General features: G+C 42.6%; 1 protein-coding gene across 1 annotated transcript; it reads right to left on the bottom strand.

The window, feature by feature from the left end:
• Positions 1 to 353: 353 nt before the first annotated feature.
• LOC139373124 (lysine-specific demethylase RSBN1L-like) lies at positions 354 to 19,174 on the bottom strand. Its single transcript, XM_071113255.1, has 8 exons — positions 18,687 to 19,174; positions 18,305 to 18,421; positions 17,435 to 18,117; positions 4,305 to 4,442; positions 4,016 to 4,158; positions 3,627 to 3,794; positions 3,375 to 3,483; positions 354 to 3,178 (listed from the first exon to the last, which is right to left on the bottom strand). Exons 1-8 carry the CDS (start codon positions 19,147 to 19,149, stop codon positions 1,382 to 1,384), a joined length of 3,618 nt encoding a protein of 1,205 aa, XP_070969356.1. The 5' UTR covers positions 19,150 to 19,174; the 3' UTR covers positions 354 to 1,381.
• Between the last annotated feature and the right edge of the window lie 3,341 nt (positions 19,175 to 22,515).

The raw sequence follows: 22,515 nt of genomic DNA, 5'->3' as shown, positions 1-22,515 counted from the left end.
GTTTTTGCATATGTTGATGCTGGAGATAATGAAAATTAGGTTGAAAAGTGGTGGAATTGTCCTTTAACAGACATGTGCATTAAAAATCAAACTACACTAGTTTGATGATTGCTGGATTCAGTGAGAGTGTGTGATCAGAGCTGGGGTCAATCAAATCAAATCTATTTATATAGCCCTTCGTACATCAGCTGATATCTCAAAGTGCTGTACAGAAACCCAGCCTAAAAACCCAAACAGCAAGCAATGCAGGTGTAGAAGCACGGTGGCTAGGAAAAACTCCCTAGAAAGGCCTAGGTCAATTCAGTTTTCAACTTGGTCAGATGAGAATGCGCACAATGAATAAGAGGCCGTTGTAATATTAGGAACCTTTTATTGAGAGGTTCTGGTCAAAGTATAAATCACACTACCAAGTCTTAATTTTAGGAATAAAAGGTATTTACAAGAGTTTCTCACATACATCTGAACAAAAAAATACATAAAATGATAAATAAGTTCTATGGAAAATAAAACTTGTCTTACAAAAAATATATGCATTTCTGTATACATTTTCTCACATCAGTACTAGTACATCCATACTGTACAGATTCGGTACGTATCATTTACAGCCCTGTATTGAATCATACATGTAAGCCTGGTCCAAAAACAACCCCTAGCTCTGAGCCCTTCTGTGTTGGCAGAACTGAAGTGCCTGGATAGGTATAAGGAACGTGGTAGAAGCTCCCCATAGCATACAGGCAGACTAGTTCTCTATTTAAAATAGACGCCTATCCCCTACTACCCGCTTCTGTATAGTCTAGTGTAGACTAAGGAAATTCTGTCTAGATGGGGAACCATATTGCCAAAGTACACCAATCTGGTCCTGTCAGATCTGCAAACTTCAAAGTAGGAAAGGCTAGGAGAAGACAAAGGAACCAAGGGGCTGTTTTGGGACTGAGTTGTATAGTACCTAGAGTAGGTGCTTTAAGAGAATAGTGTAGCTAAGTAGTGCACAGGTCACAACGGTTTTCATATAAAGAACCTACTACGTACATTCACTAACAAACGGAAAGTGAGCTACTTAGCGTAAATTCTTACTTTAGCCCTCTTCGGATGCTATGAAATGCATCCGTCCTCAGATCTGATGCTGACATGACTATTGGTATTAGCTACGTGGTGGAACATTTGCGTTTACCTACCCAACAGTGTTAGATCAGTGATTACTTCAAGGAATGGAGGAAAGAAAAGGATTTTCAAAGTTTTCAAACAGGGTTAGGTCCCAGATCTGTATGTGCTTTAGCCAATTCAACTCCTCTGTATATGTACTATGGCATGACAATGATAGTATGGCTGAAGCAGCAACAGATCTGGGAGCAGACTAAGTAAGAGAGAGAAAACTACACATTCATAATAAAAAGGCTTTCTGCTGTGCGTGTGTGGTGTGTGGTTTCATGGTGTGTTTTAGGGAGTGCTGCGGCCGTGTGTCCTGGAAAGGAACTGTAGGTTTGGTCTGTGTTGTGTCCTTTACTTTTGGTCCTTTAGAGGGTGCTAGCGTCCGGCTCTCGGACTTGGAGAGAGCACCTCGACAGTCGCTGTGGTGGTGAGACTTGTCTGTCAGGGAGAGGGGCGGGGCTTGAAATGCCTCCATAGGCTTAAAGAGGTCAAAGGTTACAAGCGTCCGTGGGGGTTTGTGGTCCGAGGGGGGGCAGCTAGGGGCAGGGGGCGGTTTCTTCCTTTCCTCCTTATGGTTGAGCCCTCTATCCCTCTTCCCCTCCTTCTTCACATGAGACGGTGTATTTCTAGAAGTGACAGCCTTTCCATCCTCCTCTCTCCCTGGCTTGGTGTGTGAAGTGTGTATGGATGGGTTACCCTCTTTCCCCTCCCTGTAACCATTTCTCTCCTTCTTTCCATGTGAGGGTTTATGTCCATGTGTGCTGCTCTCTCTGCCCTCCTCTCTCTCTAGTCGTGTGTGAGACTGTGTCTGTGTACTACTACCACCTCTGTCCCGGTCTCGCTCCTTTTTGATTTGAGGTTGTGTCTTTGAGGCTGTGTCTGCCTCTCTCATTCCCTTCTCCTCCCTCTGGGCGTGTTGGGATGGATGTGTGTGTTTCCTCTCCTCATCCTCCTTTTTCCTAATGGGTGGAGATGTCTGTGTTTGTGTGGTGCTTTCCATCACACTCTCATCTTTCCCCTTCACCTTCTCTCCATCTTTCCCTCTCTCCCTTTCTCTGTCCTTATCTTTAACCCTCTCTTTCTTATCTTTCTCCCGCTCCTCTTTCACTTTCTCCTTCTCCTTCTCTTTCACCCTCTCTACTTTCTCCTTCTCTTTCATCCTCTCCACTTTCTCCTTATCTTTCACCCTCTCCTCTTTCTCCCTCTCTTTTCCATCTTTCTCCAAATCTTTCCCCTTCCCTTTCTTGACTGGTGGTGTTTGTGTGGCTGTGCTTCCATCCTTTCCCCTCTCTCTTTCTTTCTGGACTTGTGGAGGTGTCCTGTGGTGTCTTTCTTCCTCCTCTCTCTTTATCCCAGCATGCTGTGATGCCTTCAAGAGTTCCATATCTTCTCCATCTCTCTCTCCCTCCATCTGCACTTGTGGTGCCATCTGTGTGGATGTGCTGACATCTCTTGCTCCTTTTCTCTCCATCTTTTCGATCTTGTGATGCTCGTCAACCTCCTTTCTCTCCTTGACTTCCAGTAGTGTCTCTGTGAGTGGGTTTCCTTCCACTCTCTCCTCCTTGACCAAAGGTGATGTCAGTGTAGGTGTACAGCCTCCTCTCTCCCCTCCCTTCTCTTCCTCTGTGTCATCTTCCTCCTTGCAAACTAGTGGCGGCTCCAGTACGGGTGTTCGTTCTCCTCCCTCTTCCTTTTCCTCAGTCTTCACCTGCGTCCGTGGCTGTGTAAGAGTGTCCTCCTCTTTCCCCCACTCCTCCTCACTCTCCTCTGTTTCTTCCTCCTCCTCCTCTATGACTTGACTTGTTGCCCTTGTAGAAGTACAGCTCTCTTCCTCCCTCTCTTGGTCCAGGTGGTATTGTCTAAGGCGGATGTGCCAGGCCAGGCTGCAGACAGCAGACACAGTCTTGAACTGGTGCACCACTCCCCTGGGGATGAAGTAGATGTCGTCGTGGTAGAGTTGGATACGGGCGTAGCGGATGCCCTCTCTCCTTAGCTGGTTCAGCTTGGCATCATCTATCCACTGCACACACTACGGAGGGGGAGAGTGGGAGGAAAGGAGAATGGGAGGGAGAGGAGAGTAGGAGGGAGGAGAGGAGAATGGGAGGAGGGAGAGGAAAGGGCAATAGAGGAGATCATTTTGTTGGTTAAAGCCACCATTCACACACAATCATTGGTTAATCATCTGTTCTGAGGATCCATGTAGAATCCATTGATCTCAGACGTACCTGTGAGAGGGGTGGTTCGTACAGGTCTAGCTGGAGCCTCTGGACCACCTCTGGGAAATCTCCAGCGTGGAAACACACCACGTCTTTGGTTACCCTGGCAGGAGCATCACTACAGAGAGAGAGAGACAGTGGAGAGGGAGAGACTGTCAAAAAGAGGAACTCCGGTGTGTACAGGTAGGGAAGGGGGTTGTGTGTGTACACACACACACACACACACTAGGTCAGGGCTACAGAGACCAGATGTGTACCCACCCCTCTCCGCAGCGCACGGCCTTGAGCACCCCCACGGCGGCGGTGGTCTGTCTCTCGAAGCCCTGTCCGATGTGGTCGGCGTGGGCTCTGGTCCGGTCCTCAAATAGCATCTCCCTGGGCTCGCTGGCCCGTGGCAGGTACTGCAGGTTCTTGATCTCATTGGTCGACCTGGAACAGAGGGAAATGTAAATGCATTTTTAAAGTAAAAGCTAAATGCCATAGGATGTGGCATGAGGATACCACAGACTGCTTCATTAAATTGAATGTCTTATGTCATGTTGGTGGCTTGCTGCAATGACTTGGTTCTTGTCCCTAGCAAACTTAGACCTACAGCAATCTTCTCACAATGGTGGACAAACAACCATGCCAAACAAAACCAAGCAATGTACCTCTTTCTCTTGAAGGGGGACTTTGGAATGTCAGCCACAGGGATCATCTGTTCCCCTGGTCTGACCCACATGATGGGTCCGTCGTCACTCTCTGTAGGGCTCCGCAGGCGCAGGCTGGAGAACGTGCCCCAGGGCAGGGTACGCTGGGACCACACACATAAGCTTATTTACTGGTATGTATTTATTTCTGTTATTTCAGTTTATTTTATGTGCAAATAAACAAAAGTATAATAGCACAGTGCTGATGAAATTACACAAACACTCTCTCAGACACACACTCTAAACCAACCTCTAGGAAGGGAGATTCCTCCAGCATGTTGATGAACTCGGGGAAGTAGTCTCCCACCTCCTCGTCTACGGCCCCCACCAGGCTGACCTGCCGCATGGCCCCAGCACGGTACGTCCCCTGGGAGTAGGTACGCTTCACCTGGGGGCAGAGACACGGGAGAAACAGGTTAGAATATTTTTGCATTACCATGATTATGTAGCTTGTGACATTCTGCTTCATAAAAGGCAAAAATATCTTTTAAAAAAACTTAGCTGCTGACATGAAAAATATTTTGGGATTGTATCAACAGTGGCCTAATAAAAAAAAATACCAAAAGATAGTTTGAGTGCATTTTCCCTTGAAGACAGAGGCTATAAGTTAGATGCATAATGCATAATCATTCATTAGCTAAATACACTGCTCAAAAAACACTTAAACAACACAATGTAACTCCAAGTCAATCACACTTCTGTGAAATCAAACTGTCCACTTAGGAAGCAACACTGATTGACAATAGACAACAGGTGGAAATTATAAGCATTTAGCAAGACACCCCCAATAAAGGAGTGGTTCTGCAGGTGGGGACCACAGACCACCTCTCAGTTCCTATGCTTCCTGGCTGATGTTTTGGTCACTTTTGAATGCTGATTGGTGCTTTCACTCTAGTGGTAGCATGAGACAGAGTCTACAACCCACACAAGTGGCTCAGGTAGTGCAGCTCATCCAGGATGGCACATCAATGCGAGATGTGGCAAGAAGATTTGCTGTGTCTGTCAGCATAGTGACCAGAGCATGGAGGCGCTACCAGGAGACAGGCCAGTACATCAGGAGACGTGGAGGAGGCCGTAGGAGGGCAACAACCCAGCAGCAGGACCGCTACCTCCGCCTTTGTGCAAGGAGGAGCAGGAGGAGCACTGCCAGAGCCCTGCAAAATGACCTCCAGCAGGCCACAAATGTGCATGTGTCTGCTCAAACGGTCAGAAACAGACTCCATGAGGGTGGTATGAGGGCCCTGAGCACGTGACAGACGTGACAGTCTGGAGACGCCGTGGTGAACTTTCTGCTGCCTGCAACATCCTCCAGCATGACCGGTTTGGCAGTGGGTCAGACATGGTGTGGGGTGGCATTTTTTGGGGGGGCCGCACAACCCTCCATGTGCTCGCCAGAGGTAGCCTGACTGCCATTAGGTACTGAGATGAGATCCTCAGACCCCTTGTGAGACCATATGCTGGTGTGGTTGGCCCTGGGTTCCTCCTAATGCAAGACAATGCGAGACCTCATGTGGCTGGAGTGTGTCAGCAGTTCCTGCAAGAGGAAGGCATTGATGCTATGGACTGGCCTGCCCGTTCCCCAGACCTGAATCCAATTGAGCACATCTGGGACATCATGTCTCGCTCCATCCACCAACGGATGCTTTAGTCCAGGTCTGGGAGGAGATCCCTCAGGAGACCATCCGCCACCTCATCAGGAGCATGCCCAGGCGTTGTAGGGAGGTCATACAGGCACGTGGAGGCCACACACACTACCGAGCCTCATTTTGACTTGTTTTAAGGACATTACATCAAAGTTGGATCAGTCAGTAGTGTGGTTTTCCACTTTAATTGTGAGTGTGACTCCAAATCCAGACCTCCATGGGTTGATAAATTTGATTTCCATTGATCATTTTTGTGTGATTTTGTTGTCAGCACATTCAACTATGTAAAGAGAAAAGTATTTAATAAGAATATTTCATTCATTCAGATCTAGGATGTGTTATTTTAGTGTTTGAGCAGTGTATAAGGCTAACACTGCATTGAATGTATTACCTGAAAGAGTTAGGCTAGGACATCTTGAACAGGATCATCTATTTTGGATGCAATTTAAATGGAATTTATAGAGAAACGCGTGTGCAGTGATTTAAAGCAAAGATATTCCAGTGATAGGTTGCAAAAAAACAAGCTGACCCCAGAAACCCAAATGAAGATGTGTAAATTAGATGCGAATTCAGATATATTAGTCCTAATAGTAATGTAGCATAGGCTATGCTGCAGCAAATGTATCGGTCACAAGACAAAAAGTTACAGCTGATGAGATACATTGTGAACTGCGCTCCATACTGAGGTGCTCCATACTGAGGTGCGCCGTCTGTACCCACCCTAAACGTTGGTGATTGATCATGAAGATACCAGAGCAGAGAAGACAGTAGAGAATCCAGATGTATCATTTAAGAAAACAGTTCCATTTCACATGGTGCTGTTCATTCCTAGAAATAATGTATTATAATTTACACTAAGTTATTTATCCTAGGGAGTGGGTTTTGGCTGTAAATCTAAGTAAATCTCAGTAACCCGGTTCCCGCTATTAAACCCTAGTCTGTCTGTCTGTCTATCAAGAATCCATATTTTTTTTAAATTAATAAAAATGCAGGTTAGGGGGGTTTCCATCGCATTTTCGGCTCTGCAGATGGTTTTGTCAGGGAAAATGTTGCGCCGTGTGGCAGTGTGCCCACCCTGGTCTAACCAGCGTGTCGCGGACGCATTTCAGGCTAGCTACCTACATGAGATTATTATAGACAAAAAAAATATTGTTTTTGTTTGTCGGCGGTCAGCCGTCAATCATAACGTCACCAAAATAAGACCCTCATTATGTTGTAGAGGAGCATCGAGCTCACTGTGCACTTTCACCACCCTGTAGGGTTTCATTATGACTTATTTCAGCTGTGGCCTGATGCGCTGCACGCTTTCCCATGTTGTGGTGGGAAGACCACAGAGCATGTCATCATATGACTTAGAGTTTACTTTGATATGATGGTTATTCTAATCAGTGTTTACGCATGGAGGCATTTCCACCACCATTTCATGCATAATTAATTGAGCAGACACAGGAAGATCCCCCTAGCGTATAGCGTATTTGCTCACGTGGAGACCTGGTTAGTGAGACATTTTTTCCTGAATTCAATCTTAACCGCAGAGGATCACAGTGAGACCCTTTAGAAGGTGGCAGTGATGTCATCCATGCCATCTCTTGCACAGTTAAGGATGTGATGGTTGTACCTTTATATCATCACAGTAAGGATAGAAATACACGTTTGTGCAAATCACTTACCCATGATGTTGCACAACGATTTAAGTCATCGTTTTAGTCAAAGTATGATATATTTGGGCTTGAAGTGACAGATCAGAACTGCCTACTTTGTGCACATCAGTGTGAATGCGGTGTCTTTTCCTATTAGGCTTGGGCGGTATACTGTATAAAGGGGGCTTTGGAAATAGCCACGGGATGGTTTTACCAATACTGTCAATGCCATTGAAACAATTTAGTTAGAATTTGTTTTAATACATTTTTATATTTGTAGCTACTTTTTAAGTAAATACCTGCAGTCAACTTGTGCAATACGTTAGAAGATAAAGATGCATTTTTCATTTCACCTGTAACATAAATGTTAATTATGAAGCTTGCCGTAAATCCAAATCACATGGTGTTTGTTGACAAGCACACAATGATGCGAGACCGGAGCCTTGTAAATCACTCACTTTTGTGGAGCATGTGCCAGGTGATCTAGTTACAGTATGGTATTCACAACCTAGATAATTAATAACGATTAAGTTTACTGTCTGAAATATGCTAAATGCTCTGCAGTTGTGCATTTGGTTTGCTAATTTAGTAGCTAGTTAGGTATCTAGCTAAGTGGTTAGCTTCTTCCAAAATCAAGATTTGCTTGTTAACAGCAGATCAAACACCTTGCTGTCTGAATCAATTTAAAGTTTACTGGTTACGTACACATTTAGCAGATGTTATTGCGGGTGTAGCGAAATGCTTGTGTTCCTAGCTCCAACAGTGGAGTAGTATCTAACAATTCACACACATCTAAAAGTAAAATAATGGAATTATTAAATATATAAATATTAGATTGAGCAATGTCGGAGTGGCTAATATTTGTTTTGTGCGTGCAGCAAACTGTGAGTAGCATTTTTGAGTTACTTGTATAAGTTCATGAGCTGGGATGTCTGTCCTGCAAATACTTTAGGTCAGAGACGTATAAAAATGTTTGCAATGCGCTCGTTAGCATTTAGTTAGCATTCTATGAGATTACAGAGGATCAGTGGGGTTTGAAAATAGCGGCACTTGTGTTCAGTGCCGGTACTACCGAATATCCCGGTATGGCGCAAGGCCGGTATGATGAACGGAAATAGGAGAGCACTGGTAAATAAACTACTTTAAAATATATATATATATATTGCCGCACAAACGTTTTGGGTATGAGGCCTTCAGTGTGCAAGGCAATGGAAATTAATGTCACAACAACAATACCACACAGGTTGGCATAATTTCCAATTCACAGTCAGTATTGGCCCAATCAAGAGATCCCAGCAGAGGGAGCTGTGGGGGAAACATGAGAATCAAATAAAAGACAGACACAATTTATTTCTATTATGTCATTACTTAAATGTTCAGCCTATTTATAACCTACCACAAAAAAACATTAAGGCCTGCTGGGGCAAGAGTGGCCAAGCGGTCTATCCAATGTCTCTCTTTGGACAAGTAATTTATCTTTATCCCTATGCACCGAATACAACCTTACCGTGAAATGCTTGCAGTTCAAGAAATAGAGTTAAGAAAATACTTAATAAACGAAAGTTTTTAAAAAAGGAATCAGAAAATTACATAACAATAACGAGGCTATATACAGTGGGGAGCGGTACCGAGTCAATGTGCGGGGGTACAGGTTAGTTGAGGTAATTTGTAAAGTGACTACGCATAGATAATAGACAGCTAGTAGCAGCAGTGTAAAACGCATGACCAAAGCCGGGGTCACTGTGTAATATGTGGCAATGTCTATTACTCACTTCCTTGATCGACCTTGAAATAGGACTGTAGGTGGAGGGGGATTCCTTTGACGTGGTTGCAATATGCATTCCACTCATTTTGTCTTACTCTCTTTTAGAGGTCGACCGAACATGATTTTTCAACGCCGATACCGATTATTGGAGGACCCAAAAAAAAGCAGATACCGATTAAATCGGACGATTTTTATTTATTTATTTGTAATAATGACAATTACAACAATACTGAATGAACACTTATTTTAACTTAATATAATACATCAATACAATCAATTTAGCCTCAAGTAAATAATGAAACATGTTCAATTTGGTTAAAATAATGCAAAAACAAAGTGTTGGAGAAGAAAGTAAAAGTGCAATATGTGCTATGTAAGAAAGCTAACGTTTCAGTTCCTTGCTCAGAACATATGAAAGCTGGTGGTTCCTTTTAACATGAGTCTTCAATATTCCCAGGTAAGAAGTTTTAGGTTGTAGTTATAGGAATTATAGGACTATTTGCCTCTATACCATTTGTATTTCATTAACCTTTGACTATTGGATGTTTTTATAGGCACTTTAGTATTGCCAGTGTAACAGTATAGCTTCCGTCCCTCTCCTCGCTCCTCCCTGGGCTCGAAGCAGCGTTACCCATGCAGAGCAAGGGGAACAACTACTAGAAGGCTCAGAGCGAGTGACGTTTGAAACGCTATTAGCGGGCACTAACTAGCTAGCCATTTCACTTCGGTTACACCAGCTTCATCTCGGGAGTTGACAGGCTTGAAGTCATAAACAGCGCAATGCTTGACGCACAACGAAGAGCTGGCAAAACGCACAAAAGTGCTGTTTGAATGAATGTTTACGCGCCTGCTTCTGCCTACCACCGCTCAGTCAGATACTCGTATGCTTGTATGTATTAACTAGTGATTATGATTGATTGTTTTTTTATAAGATAAGTTTAATGCTAGCTAGCAACTTACCTTGGCTTACTGCATTTGCGTAACAGGCAGTCTCCATGTGGAGTGCAACGAGAGAGAGGCAGGTCGTTATTGCGTTGGACTAGTTAACTGTAAGGTTGCAAGATTGGATCCCCCGAGCTGACAAGGTGAAAATCTGTCGTTCTGCCCCTGAACAAGGCAGTTAACCCACCGTTCCTAGGCCGTCATTGAAAATAAGAATGTGTTCTTAACTGACTTGCCTAGTAAAATAAAGGTATAAAAAAAATATATAAAAAAATAAACGTTTTTTTATTTTTTAATCTGCGCCCAAAAATACAGATTCCCGATTGTTATGAAAACTTGAAATCGGCCTAATTAATCGGCCATTCCGATTAGTCGGTCGACCTCTAGTCTCTTAAGGCAATTGTCCAATAATTCTTCTTTATACCCTCTTCTTTTGTATTGTTCACAAAAACCTTTTGCATGTACATCAAATGATAAATCGGAGTCACAAATGCACCTAATGCGAAGGAGTTGGCTATATGGAAAACCATTTTTTAATGAAGATGTATGATAACTGCTGAAATGAAGAAAGGTATTTCTATCAGTTTCTTTTCTATACACCTCAGTGTGCAAGCCATTGCCATCTTTCTTAACCAAAACATGTTCTTTATCAGATACTAACATACATTCAATACACGGTATCCTGGAATTCATGAATGTAAAGAATTCCTCCAATTCAAGATCATCACCTGACCAAATGAAAAAATATGAGATATAAATGTATATATATATATGTATAAACACTTCGATAAATTTAAATAGGGATTATTATTGTAAACGAAGTCCAACTCAAATTTCCCCAGAATATACATTTGCATAATTGGCCTCAACTGGCAATCCCATAGCAATTCTTTCCTTAAGGTCTTAAATAATTCTTAGTCAATATGTCATTAGTCAAGCTCAACAGTAAGTCAGTGGCAGGATCCAATTATGTTCTTTGATTCAAATAATGTTTCATTGCATTAACCCTTTTGATAAGGAATATTTGTATAAAGGCTAGAGACATCCATAGTACACAACAAATCATTTGAGTCCACCGAACAAATCTCTAATTTCTTTAAAAAGTCTCTAGTGCCCTTGAGGTAAGAGGGAAACATATGTACCAAATCCCTAATATTAGAGTCCACAAATTGAGGAAGTGACTTGGTATGAAGGTATGACAATCTGGATACCACCCAAGCCTATTTCCTATTTATTTAACTAGGCAAGTCAGTTAAGAACAAATTCTTATTTACAATGACTGCCCAACCCAGCTGCCCTATGACACTCCCAATCACGGCCGGATGTGATGCAGCCTGGATTCAACCAGGGACTGCAGTGGCGCCTCTTGCACCGAGATGCAGTGTCTTATTTAAAAAATATATATCTATTTCATCTTTATTTAACCAGGTAGGCCCGTTGAGAACAAGTTCTCATTTACAACTGCGCCCTGGCCAAGATAAAGCAAAGCAGTGTGTCAAAGACAACAACACAGAGTTACACATGGAATAACATTGGAATAACAATAAACCAACCAATAACACAATAAACAAGTCAATGACACAGTAGAAAAAAGGAGTCTATATACAGTGTGTGCAAAAGGCATGAGGTAAATAGGCCATAGTAGCGAAGAATTAAAATTTAGCAGATTAACACTGGAGTAATAAATGAGCAGATGATGATGTGCAGAGATACTGGTGTGCAAAAGAGCAAAGAAAACTAAATAAAAACAGTATGGGGATGAGGTAGGTAGATTGGGTGGGCTATTTACAGATGGACTATGTACAGCTGCAGCGATCGGTTAGCTGTTCAGATAGCTGATGTTTAAAGTTAGTGAGGGAAATATAAGACTCCAGCTTCAGCGATTTTTGCAATTCGTTCCAGTCACTGGCAGCAGAGAAATGGAAGGAAATGCGGCCAAATGAGGTGTTGGCTTTGGGGATGATCAGTGAGATATACCTGCTGGAACGTGTGCTACGGGTGGGTGTTGTTATCGTGACCAGTGAACTGAGATGAGGCGGAGCTTTACCTAGCATAGACTTATAGATGACCTGGAGCCAGTGGGTCTGGCGACGAATATGTAGCGAGGGCCAGCCGACTAGAGCATACAGGTCACAGTGGTGGGTGGTATAAGGTGATTTGGTAACAAAACGGTACTGTGATAGACTGCATCCAGTTTGCTGAGTAGAGTATTGGAAGCTATTTTGTAGATGACATCGCCGAAGTCGAGGATCGGTAGGATAGTCCGTTTTACGAGGGAAAGTTTGGCGGCATGAGCGGAGGCTTTGTTCCGAAATAGAAAGCCAATTCTAGATATGATTTTGGATTGGAGATGTTTAATATGAGTCTGGAAGGAGAGTTTACAGTCAAGCCAGACATCTAGGTATTTATAGTTGTCCACATATTCTAGGTCAGAACTGTCCAGGGTGTGACATTGTGTATGAGCTTGTGGGTCGGTAGCTATAGCATTTCTTGCTTGGTCTTAAGCACATGAGGCTGTTGTGCTTCGGTGGAAAAAGGACACCGCCTTCCTGATCCTCCCAAGGAGGCGGTCCATCTGGTTCACTGAGATTCCTCTTTGGGATGCTAAATTGATCACGTGCAAAGCAAGCTATCTGTGACCCCAGTCCAACTTCTATCACTGCATTTTACTTGGCATTATCTGTGGAGATTGGGATACTGCTATTGGGCCTCTCTAGCTTCCACTCTGCTAATGCTCCTAGCAGTACCTGTACCAGATTTGTGCCTGTGTGATTCTGAGGGAGCGTGTCTGTAGCACCGGACTTCGCAACTCCCACTCCTCTGTGGTGTAGTGAGAAGTCAGTCACGTAGCTTTCCATTGCCCTGGAGGTCCACACGTATGTGGTGAGGGCAACAGAGGATGCCTTGGATAATTTGTCAACAATTTTGATATTTTCCTGTTCATAAAGATCTGGCATGATCTTCATACTGAAGTGAGGGGATTTCATAGCGTGGCTCAAGCAATTTCACCATACTTTTTAAATCCTTTGTTTTCCACAACAGAGTAAGTGCGCTATTGTTCAGATGTTGCCCTACCGGAGTTACACAGTAATAGCGCCACTGCTATTAGCTTCACGACATACTATGGAACGCCGTTTGGGTCTTTGCCTGTCAAAAAAGATATGACAAATACCACTATTTGACAATAACACTATTTGACGCGTTAAATAAGCTTTTAATTTGACACGTCAAATAACACAGTTCTGAATTTGCATGTGCAAGCCAAGCGCAACCACTACTATCAGTAGCACTGTCAAAGCTGTACAAAAAAGTCTGCAAACAAGCAAACACTGGCCACGAACGATGTGTTTACAATACCGCGTTGGTAATAAAGCATAATTTCTTCGACCACAACTTCTGGGGTAGCTAGCTTTATTTAGCTTGGTACCTAGCTAACACCAATACAACCAGCCTGAAAACAACGACCAGCAAAACCTGCAGTCATTTTCACTATTCTTAGCAATGACATAGGAATCCTTGTGAGTAAATATTAGCTAGGTATCCACTTGTTGTTCACCTATTGAAATTTTACTTTAGTTCATGAAAATGAATAGCTAGCCAGCTACTTAACCTTGTAGCCCAAAGCTAACGTTATAAGCAGCCAGCTAGCTTCATCTGGCTAGTGAGGCTCGACCTGACCAGGTCATGTGTTGTGAAGCTAACCAGAAGAAGAATTAGGCATAATAGCGCAATTTGCACTCTGCCTTTCAAAATACAAGTACCTGTTTGAAAGTGATGCAGAAGGTTACAATTAGTGGAATCATGCCATATTTATACTAGATAACAAACAAGCTAGGAATGTGAAGCAATAAAATTGGTTATCAGTCTACTCAGTGACACCAACAGAACACAACTGTGAAGAGTTCACGCAAATATTAGCGTTGTAGCTCTTATCGCGGAACTGTGACTGTGTGAAATCACCTCCCCAGTCAGCCTATTGTGTGTATTGACATTCATATTGCACTGTACAGCTTTACCTAAGGATTGGGGATCAATGAAAAGGGGTAACAGTCTACTCAATACCCAAGCTATTTTTTCCCAACGTCATCCTCAGAGTTATCAGACTTCAAAACATCCACGCAGTATTGTTTTTCCTCTGGAATAGTGTTCAACAGAACAAGTTGACAATAAATGTGTTTCAATTCACAGTTGTTTCAGGGTCCCACAATAAGAGCTATGATGCTAATGTTCTCTGGGTGTCACTGAGTAGACTGATACCCCATGTCATTGATCCACAATCCATAGGTAAAAAGTACAGTGAAATAAGTATGCCCCACAATGCAATTCTAAAGTATAATAGATTGTGTGATTTCAACAGATTGTCAAATTAGCAAATTATTGTCTTAGCATGATCTATTCAATTATGGCATAATTCTACTATTTGTATTCATTTGCATCACTGTCAATGACACTTTTAATTTGAAGGCTAACCTCAAAGTCCACTATTGTGGCTAATCCTTATTGTGGCTAGCGTCACATAGATGGGTCCCACCAACATTAATCAAATAAGAACTGTCTTATAAATGAGGGTTATTTTAGATGACACCTAGCTATATAGCTATAGTGTGTGTAACCTTCATTTAACTAGGCAAGTCAGTTAAGAACAAATTCTTATTTACAATGACGGCCTACCCCAGCCAAACCTGGACGACGCTGGGCCAATTGTATGCCGCCCTATGGGACTCCCAATCACGTCCGGATGTGATACAGCCTGAAATAGAACCAGGGACTGTAGTGATGCCTCTTGCACTGAGATGCAGTGCCTTAGACTGCTGCATCCGTGTGTGTCAACTATTTAACTGTACTAGAATGCTTGAAAGGGCGCAAAAATTGTAAATATCGGTATTGGATTTTTTGGCAAGGAAAATATCGGATATCTGTATCGTCCAAAAATGTCATATCGGTGCATCACTAGTAGGAATGATTCAAAAATCCTCCTCAACGTTGTGCAAATCCTATAAGCAGCTACAGGAAACATTTGGTGGAGGTTGTTATTAAAGGAAGATCTACAAGTTACTAAATTCAAGGGTTCACTTTTTCCAGTCTGCACTGTGAATGATTACTCAATGTCTTTAATAAGAATGTGTGTGTCATTAGTTTAGTCAGATTGTGTTTGTCTATTATTGTGACTTGGATGAAGATCAGACCACATTTTATGAGTAAACAATGCAGAAATCCAGGTAATTCCAAAGGGTTCAAACTTTTTCTTGCAACTGTAGGTTGTAATATGGTTATGGGTCAGGGGGGCGTGGCTTCCCCAGTGATTTTACCCACTCACCGCTACTGCCTATTTGTTGTTTATCAACTACGTGGAAATTCCCACACCCAATTTGTGAATAGGTACAAGTAGCCTTTGTCATTCTTCGGAGGTGAAACCTAAACTCGCTAGGACAGGAAATTACATTGAAATAGCAGCAGGAACTTCCTCTGGAGGGTACTTTAAAACCCTTAGACTAAAATGTGTGCCCCCGCGGAAATCTAATTAACATAAAATAAATAAATCCATCTGTTTAAGCTAGAAATATCCGTTTCGTTTTTGCATAGGCTGTGTCTCAATCCATCACATCCGCCGATATCGCCCTTCTGTATCTGCAGTGAAAGGTGGCAGAGCCAGAGTGGTATTTGTCAGATCATGAGACATCCCGAAAACTGGTCTTCTCACGAAAACGTCTGTAGAGTTCGAACGGGTTGGCCTACAAACTATTATGAAAACACTACTGAAAGATGAGACTCATGAATAGGATGGTGCTCTCCGTTTTGCACAAGATTAATCTGAAGGCCCCTGGTACCATACCAGTATGGAGATAGTTTAGTGCCTAAAATAAGGGGATTAATACATGTACAATACAAATTGTTTCCGGATATTCATTTATCTCAGATATAGGAAAGACACTTCAGAATAAACTTCCTTTTGATTTTTTGGGGGACTATCGGTTGTTCCATATAGTAAATCAGCCATTCAATTAGTTTCTATTGGCTAATCGCAATAATACCAAATTCAATGTTTCATGCAACCATTTATTTTTTTAAACGTTTTTTTAATATACCTTAAGGGGTCTTAAAATTCTAAATCAAATAGCAAAATAATCGTTGGTATCACAATCTTAAAACAATTCCATATGTTAGCTTAGAACCACCCCCAGTTTAGACAGGGCTTAGATTCTAGAGGGTTATTAAACACTGCCCTCTCACCATTCGGTTTACAAATCTCCACTGACCTCACATATCAACAATCTTTAACCTCTCACCAGCCTTACCTCAGGAGGCCTGACGCCACATGCAAATACAAACAAGAAAACACCTCAAATGCGCAATTTGATTATGTTCTTGTTTGTCATGTGTAAGCCCAGTCCCACAGTCATCCAACCACTATTACTCAGGCTTTATTTTGGAGGTTACATTTACAACTGTACTTTTTAAAGCCCAATTTAACTCATGCTTCTCTGCCAGATATCACTGAGTTGGTACATGCCACTGTAATGATAAAAGCTTTGTTTACCTAACCCGGTGTACATCTCATGCAGACGTGTGATAGTGTCTGCTAGTAGAGACAACTCTGAAACCTGTGCAAGCTCTGTAACAAAACAAACTGCTGCCGTGTGTTTATTCTTAATTGTAAAACTGGAACTTGGAGGGAATGACCTCGTAAGGTTAAAACGTGAGGAACTCAACCATCTGTGGTCATGCAGATGTGCTACTTTTTATCATGTAATTGATCAAGGGAATTCATCTAGCCATACATTAATATTGAGAAAATGTTTTGAATAAATAATTAATTCATACCAGCAACATCTAGCAGTAGCAAGTGTCTGTCTTATGCCCCAATTCACATAGCTAATGGCAATTGAAGCCCACTAATAATCCTTTAACACGCTGCAATGTTTGTTCACATGATAGAATCACATTAAGTAGTAAGTGATAGCCTTTCATCTTCAGCATCGCTGAATGCTCAACCATGTGGTGTCTCACATAGAGAGCAGTAGACCTTTCAAACTATCTGCAGGGAGGAAGGAAACAGGGTTGCTAGGATACAGGACTAAGAGTCCCTGGTCGAGGGGAAATATAAATGCAGATTCTGAAAGTAAACAAAAACACATAGAGAAGAGTGAAGGAGTCACTATCAGAACCTACTGAAGAGTCAAGTAGTCACACTAGCAAAACCTACTTAAGAGTCAAGGTGTCACACTAGCAGAGCCTAGTGAAGAGTCAATGATTTACATTAGTAGAACCTAGGGAAGAGTCATGCACTTCAAAGTCACACATAACCATCAGCACCAGTGTGTGTAAGTGGCTGGTACTGAGGTGGTGATTCTTTAGGATGATTATAAAGCATTCTCATCCATCCACTGACCTGAGTGTGAAAGTTGGCCATGGTGGTGGTCTCTATATCCTTCTTCCCCAGCACCTCCATCTTGACCGGCGCGTTGGGGAACTTGTAGGAGAAGTAGTCCAGAAAGTCTGGTAGGTAGGAGGCTGCTCCATGGATGATGCCCATGACGTAGTGGGCCGCTTCAGCTTGGTCCTCGCTGAATGACAGGGTGACAAATTCCTGGGCGAAGCGCTGCATCTCGGCCGGGGAGAGACAAGCCAGCTGCTGGCAGTAGGCGTGGGCCACCGAGGCTCCTCCGTTGGCCTGCTGCTCCACGTGGATCAGACGGCCAAACTCCAGCCCTGACATGCCCTGGGACTGGGCACTGTGGAGGGGGGAGCCGTAGCCCAACCTCTCCCTGACCATGGAGGTAGTGGAGGTGGACACGGAGGTAGTAGTGGTGGTGCTGGAAGGATCCTGATGGGGACTTGGGAAGGTGTGGAAGAAACTGTTATTGGTGTTGTAGTTACTCCTGTCTGGTGTGTTGAGCAGGTCCGGCAGGTCCACAGACATACCAGAACACACCGTCTGACTGGAGCGGTGGTACATCTTGGGACGGCTGCGTCTTTCCCTCTCGCAGTCTTTGTGCTTCTTTTTCTTCTTTTTCTTTAGCTTTTTCAAGAGGAGCTCATCCTCCGAGTTGACTTTTGGCTTTTCTGTTGATTCTGCAAGGAAGAGAAGACAGTGTAAACCAACAGGTGTAAATAAGATGTGTGCATGACCTACCTACTTCACAGCTTTTGGCTCAATTTATTATGAGGGAAGCTAAAACAGTGTGAACACCTGCCAACTTGGCATTGAATCTCCATGATTTCACCATTATTTATTTGTATATTTATTTTTAATCCATACCGTTCAGAGGAGATTTCACCTCTCCATTCTCAACCATAACTTGGTGGTTCTTCTTCTCCCTGTCCCTCTCTTTATCACTCTCCTTTTTCTTCTCTCTCTCATCTTTGCCAGTGTGGTCTAAAATACAGAAATTGAATACAGTTTAAGTAACAAACACATTGATTCTGAACCATCAACATTTAATTAAACTTAATCTCAACTGTAGGCCTTTCTGTCAATCAGTGGTATTATAATCTACTGGGCCTAGTAGCATTATGTAGGCCTACTGTACAGTAGCACTGCTTAACTAATCCTATCAGCTGGCTTTAGTTATTTCAAACCTAGTTTTCATGACTTTTTACATTCCATCTGTGATTCAAAAGACTGACAATGTTGACCCTACCACACGCTGTATCACCGTTCTCCGTCTTTGTATGGCAACTCCCAGGGTTCACTTTCTCCATGAGTGAACTCTGCGTTTTAGCGCTCTTCTCCTTTTCCTTGTGGCGTTTCTCATTCGGTTTCTTCACTTTCGCAGGAGAGGCGAGAAAGTTGCTGATCTTGAAGATCTTTCGTGTGAGAGCTGGCGCGGTGGAGTTGCTCGGCTTGGCCGGGCCGAAACTCCATTTCGCTGGGCTTCCATAACTCTGCTTCCCGTTGTGTTTTTCCCCTGCACACACTAAGTCCCCGTTCAATTTATTGTGTTTCAAACTCTTCTCCTCGATTCGGACTTTCTTTGGCGGTGGAGGGTAGACATCATTGGTAGACTGTAGTCGACTCTCTGGCGGTATTTTGGGTACCAAGGGGTTTGGGGGATTTGTTTTGCCATTAGCTGAGAAATGCATGGAACCTACGGACTCGGCCATCTTGGAAGTTTCTATTTTTTACACTCACACGTAGCTGCTGCGTGACTGAGAGACAGGGGAGGGGCGGTCCCTTGTGTAGTACGTCAGAAGACAAGAAGCGGGGGGTGAAAACAGTAAACACTGTTGTTTACATGTTGCAAGCGGGAAAATCGAGCTATCATTTATAAAATTTACACTATGCACAATGTAAGTCAACTACATTCTTACAATGCATTTATATAATGGACATTGTCACTGTAACGGTATTTCAATGTGAGAGATAGTGAAATAAATGAGGACATTAGAATATTTTTTAAAATAACTAGGCAAGTCTGTTAAGAACAAATTCTTATTTACAATGACAGCCTACCCCGGCAAAATCCCAATCCAGACGCTGGGCCATTTGTGCCACCCTATGGGACTCCCAAACATGGCCAGTTGTGATACAGTCTGGAATTGAACCAGGGTCTGTAGTGACACCTCTAGCACTGATATGCAGTGCATTAAACCTCTGCACCACAAAGATGTGAGTATTTGTATTTATTAAGTATCCCCCAGTAGCTACTCTTCCTGAGGTCCAGTAACATTAAGGAAGTTATACATAAAAAAAAGTATCACATGACATTACATTTCACTTTATCCAATACATTTAGTGTGTTCCCTCAGGCCACTATTCCACTATCACATATTTACAATACAACATATATGTGTACGTGTGTAGAGTGTGTGTCTTATGTGTATGTGTGTCTCTGCCTGTGCCTGTGTGTGTGTCTCTTCAAAGTCCCTGCTGTTCCATAAGGTGTATTTTCATCTATTTTTTAAAATCTGATTCTACTGCTTGCATTAGTTACCTGATGTGGAATAGAGTTCCATGTAGCCATGGCTCTATGTTGTACTGTGCACCTCTCATAGTCTGTTCTTTACTTGGGGATTGTGGGGTATGCATGGGGTGTCCGAGCTGTGTGCTAGTAGTTTAGCAGACACCTTGGTGGATTCAGCATGTCAACACTTCTTACAAAAACAAGTAGTGATGAAGTCAATCTCTCCTCCACTTTGATCCATGGGAGATTTACGTACATATTATTAATGTTAACTCTCCATGTACATTTAAGGGCCAGCCGTGCTGCCCTGTTCTGAGCCAGTTGTAATTTTCTGAGGTCTCTCTTTGTGGCACCTGATGACAAGACTGAACAGTAGACCAGGTGCGACAAAACTAGAGCCTGTAGTAACTGCCTTGTTGATAGTGTTGTTAAAAAGGCAGAGCAGCTCTTTATTATGAACATACTGTACTTCTCCCCATCTTAGCTACTGTTGTATCAACATGTTTTGTCCATGACAGTTTACAATTCAGGGTTACTCCAAGCAGTTTAGTCACCTCAACTTGCTCAATTTCCATGTTATTTACTACAATATTTAGTTGAGGTTACAATATTTTGTTGAAACTAACTGCAGCTCTTTGTTAAGTGTCGCATAGGCTGTGTCTCAATCCATCACATCCGCCGCTTTGTTAAGTGTCGCAGTTAAGATATCTGATGTGTATAGTGTTGAGTCATCCGCATACATAGACACAATGGCTTTACTCAAGGCCAGTGGCATGTCATTAGTAAAAATTGAAAAAAGTAAGGTGCCTAGACAGCTGCTCTGGGGAATTCCTGATTCTATGTTGGAGAGGCTTCCATTAAAGAACACCCTCGGTGTTCTGTTAGACAGGTACAGTTGAAGTCGGAAGTTTACATACACCTTAGCCAAATACATTTAAACTCAGGTTATCACAATTCCTGTCATTAAATCCTAGTAAAAATCCCCTGTCTTTGGTCAGTTAGGATCACCACTTTATTTTAAGAATGTGAAATGTCAGAATAATAGCTGAGAGAATTATTTCTTTCAGCTTTTATTTCTTTCATCACATTCCCAGTGGGTCAGATGTTTACATACACTCAATTAGTATTTGGTAATTAACTTGGGTCAAACATTTTGGGTAGCCTTCCACAAGCTTCCCACAATACGTTGGGTAAATGTTGGCCCATTCCTCCTGACAGAGCTGGTGTAACTGAGTCAGGTTTGTAGGCCTCCTTGCTCACACACTCTTTTTCAGTTCTTCCTAAAAAAATTCTATAGGATTGAGGTCAGGGCTTTGTGATGGCCACTCCAATACCTTGACTTTGTTGTCCTTAAGCCATTTTGACACAACTTTGGAAGTATGCTTGGGGTCATTGTCCATTTGGAAGACCCATTTGCGACCAAGCTTCAACTTCCTGACTGATGTCTTGAGATGTTGCTTCAATATATCCACATCATTTTTCTGCCTCATGATGCCATCTATTTTGTGAAGTGCATCAGTCCCTCCTGCAGCAAAGCACCCCCACAACAGGATGCTGCCACCCCCGTGCTTCACGTTTGGGAAGTTGTTCTTCGGCTTGCAAGCCTCCCCCTTTTTCCTTCAAACATAACAATGGTTATTATAGCCAAACAGTTCTATTTTTGTTTCATCAGACCAGAGGAAATTTCTTCAAAAAGTACGATCTTTGTTCCGATGTGCAGTTGCAGACCGTAGTCTGGCTTTTTTATGGCGGTTTTGGAGCAGTGGCTTCTTCCTTGCTGAGTGGCCTTTCAGGTTATGTCGATATAGGACCTGTTTTATTGTGGATATCGATACTTTTGTACCTGTTTCCTCCAGCATCTTCACAAGGTCCTTTGCTGTTGTTCTGGGATTGATTTGCACTTTTCGCACCAAAGTACATTAATCTCTAGGAGACAGAACGCGTCTTCTTCCTGAGTGGTATGACGGCTGCTTGGTCTCACGGTGTTTATACTTGCGTACTATTGTTTGTAAAGATGAATGTGGTACCTTCAGGAGTTTCGAAATTTCTCCCAAGGATGAACCAGACTTGTGGGTCTACAATTTTTTTCTGAGGTCTTGGCTGATTTCTTTTGATTTCGCCATGATGTCAAGCAAAGAGGCACTGAGTTTGAAGGTAGGGCTTGAAATACATCCACAGGTACACCTCCAATTGACTCAAATTATGTCAATTAGCCTATCAGAAGCTTCTAAAGCCATTACATAATATTCTGGAATATTCCAATCTGTTTGAAGGCACAGTCAATTTAGTGTATGTACATTTCTGACCCACTGGAATTGTGATACAGTGAATTATAAGTGAAATAATCTGTCTGTAAACTATTGTTGGAAAAATTACTTGTGTCATTCACAAAGTAGATGTCCTAACCGACTTGCCAAAACTATAGTTTGTTAACTAGAAATGTGTGGAGTGGTTGAAAACAAGTTTTAATGACTCCAACCTAAGTATATGTTAACTTCCGACTTCAACTGTAAGTCTTTATCCACAATATAGCAGGGGGTATATAGCCATAACACATACGTTTTTC

Source organism: Oncorhynchus clarkii, chromosome 2 (genome assembly GCF_045791955.1).
Source record: "Oncorhynchus clarkii lewisi isolate Uvic-CL-2024 chromosome 2, UVic_Ocla_1.0, whole genome shotgun sequence".
Lineage (NCBI taxonomy): Eukaryota > Metazoa > Chordata > Actinopteri > Salmoniformes > Salmonidae > Oncorhynchus > Oncorhynchus clarkii.
The sequence above is the reverse complement of the archived record's forward strand: the minus strand, read 5'-3'. Positions and strand labels throughout refer to the sequence as shown.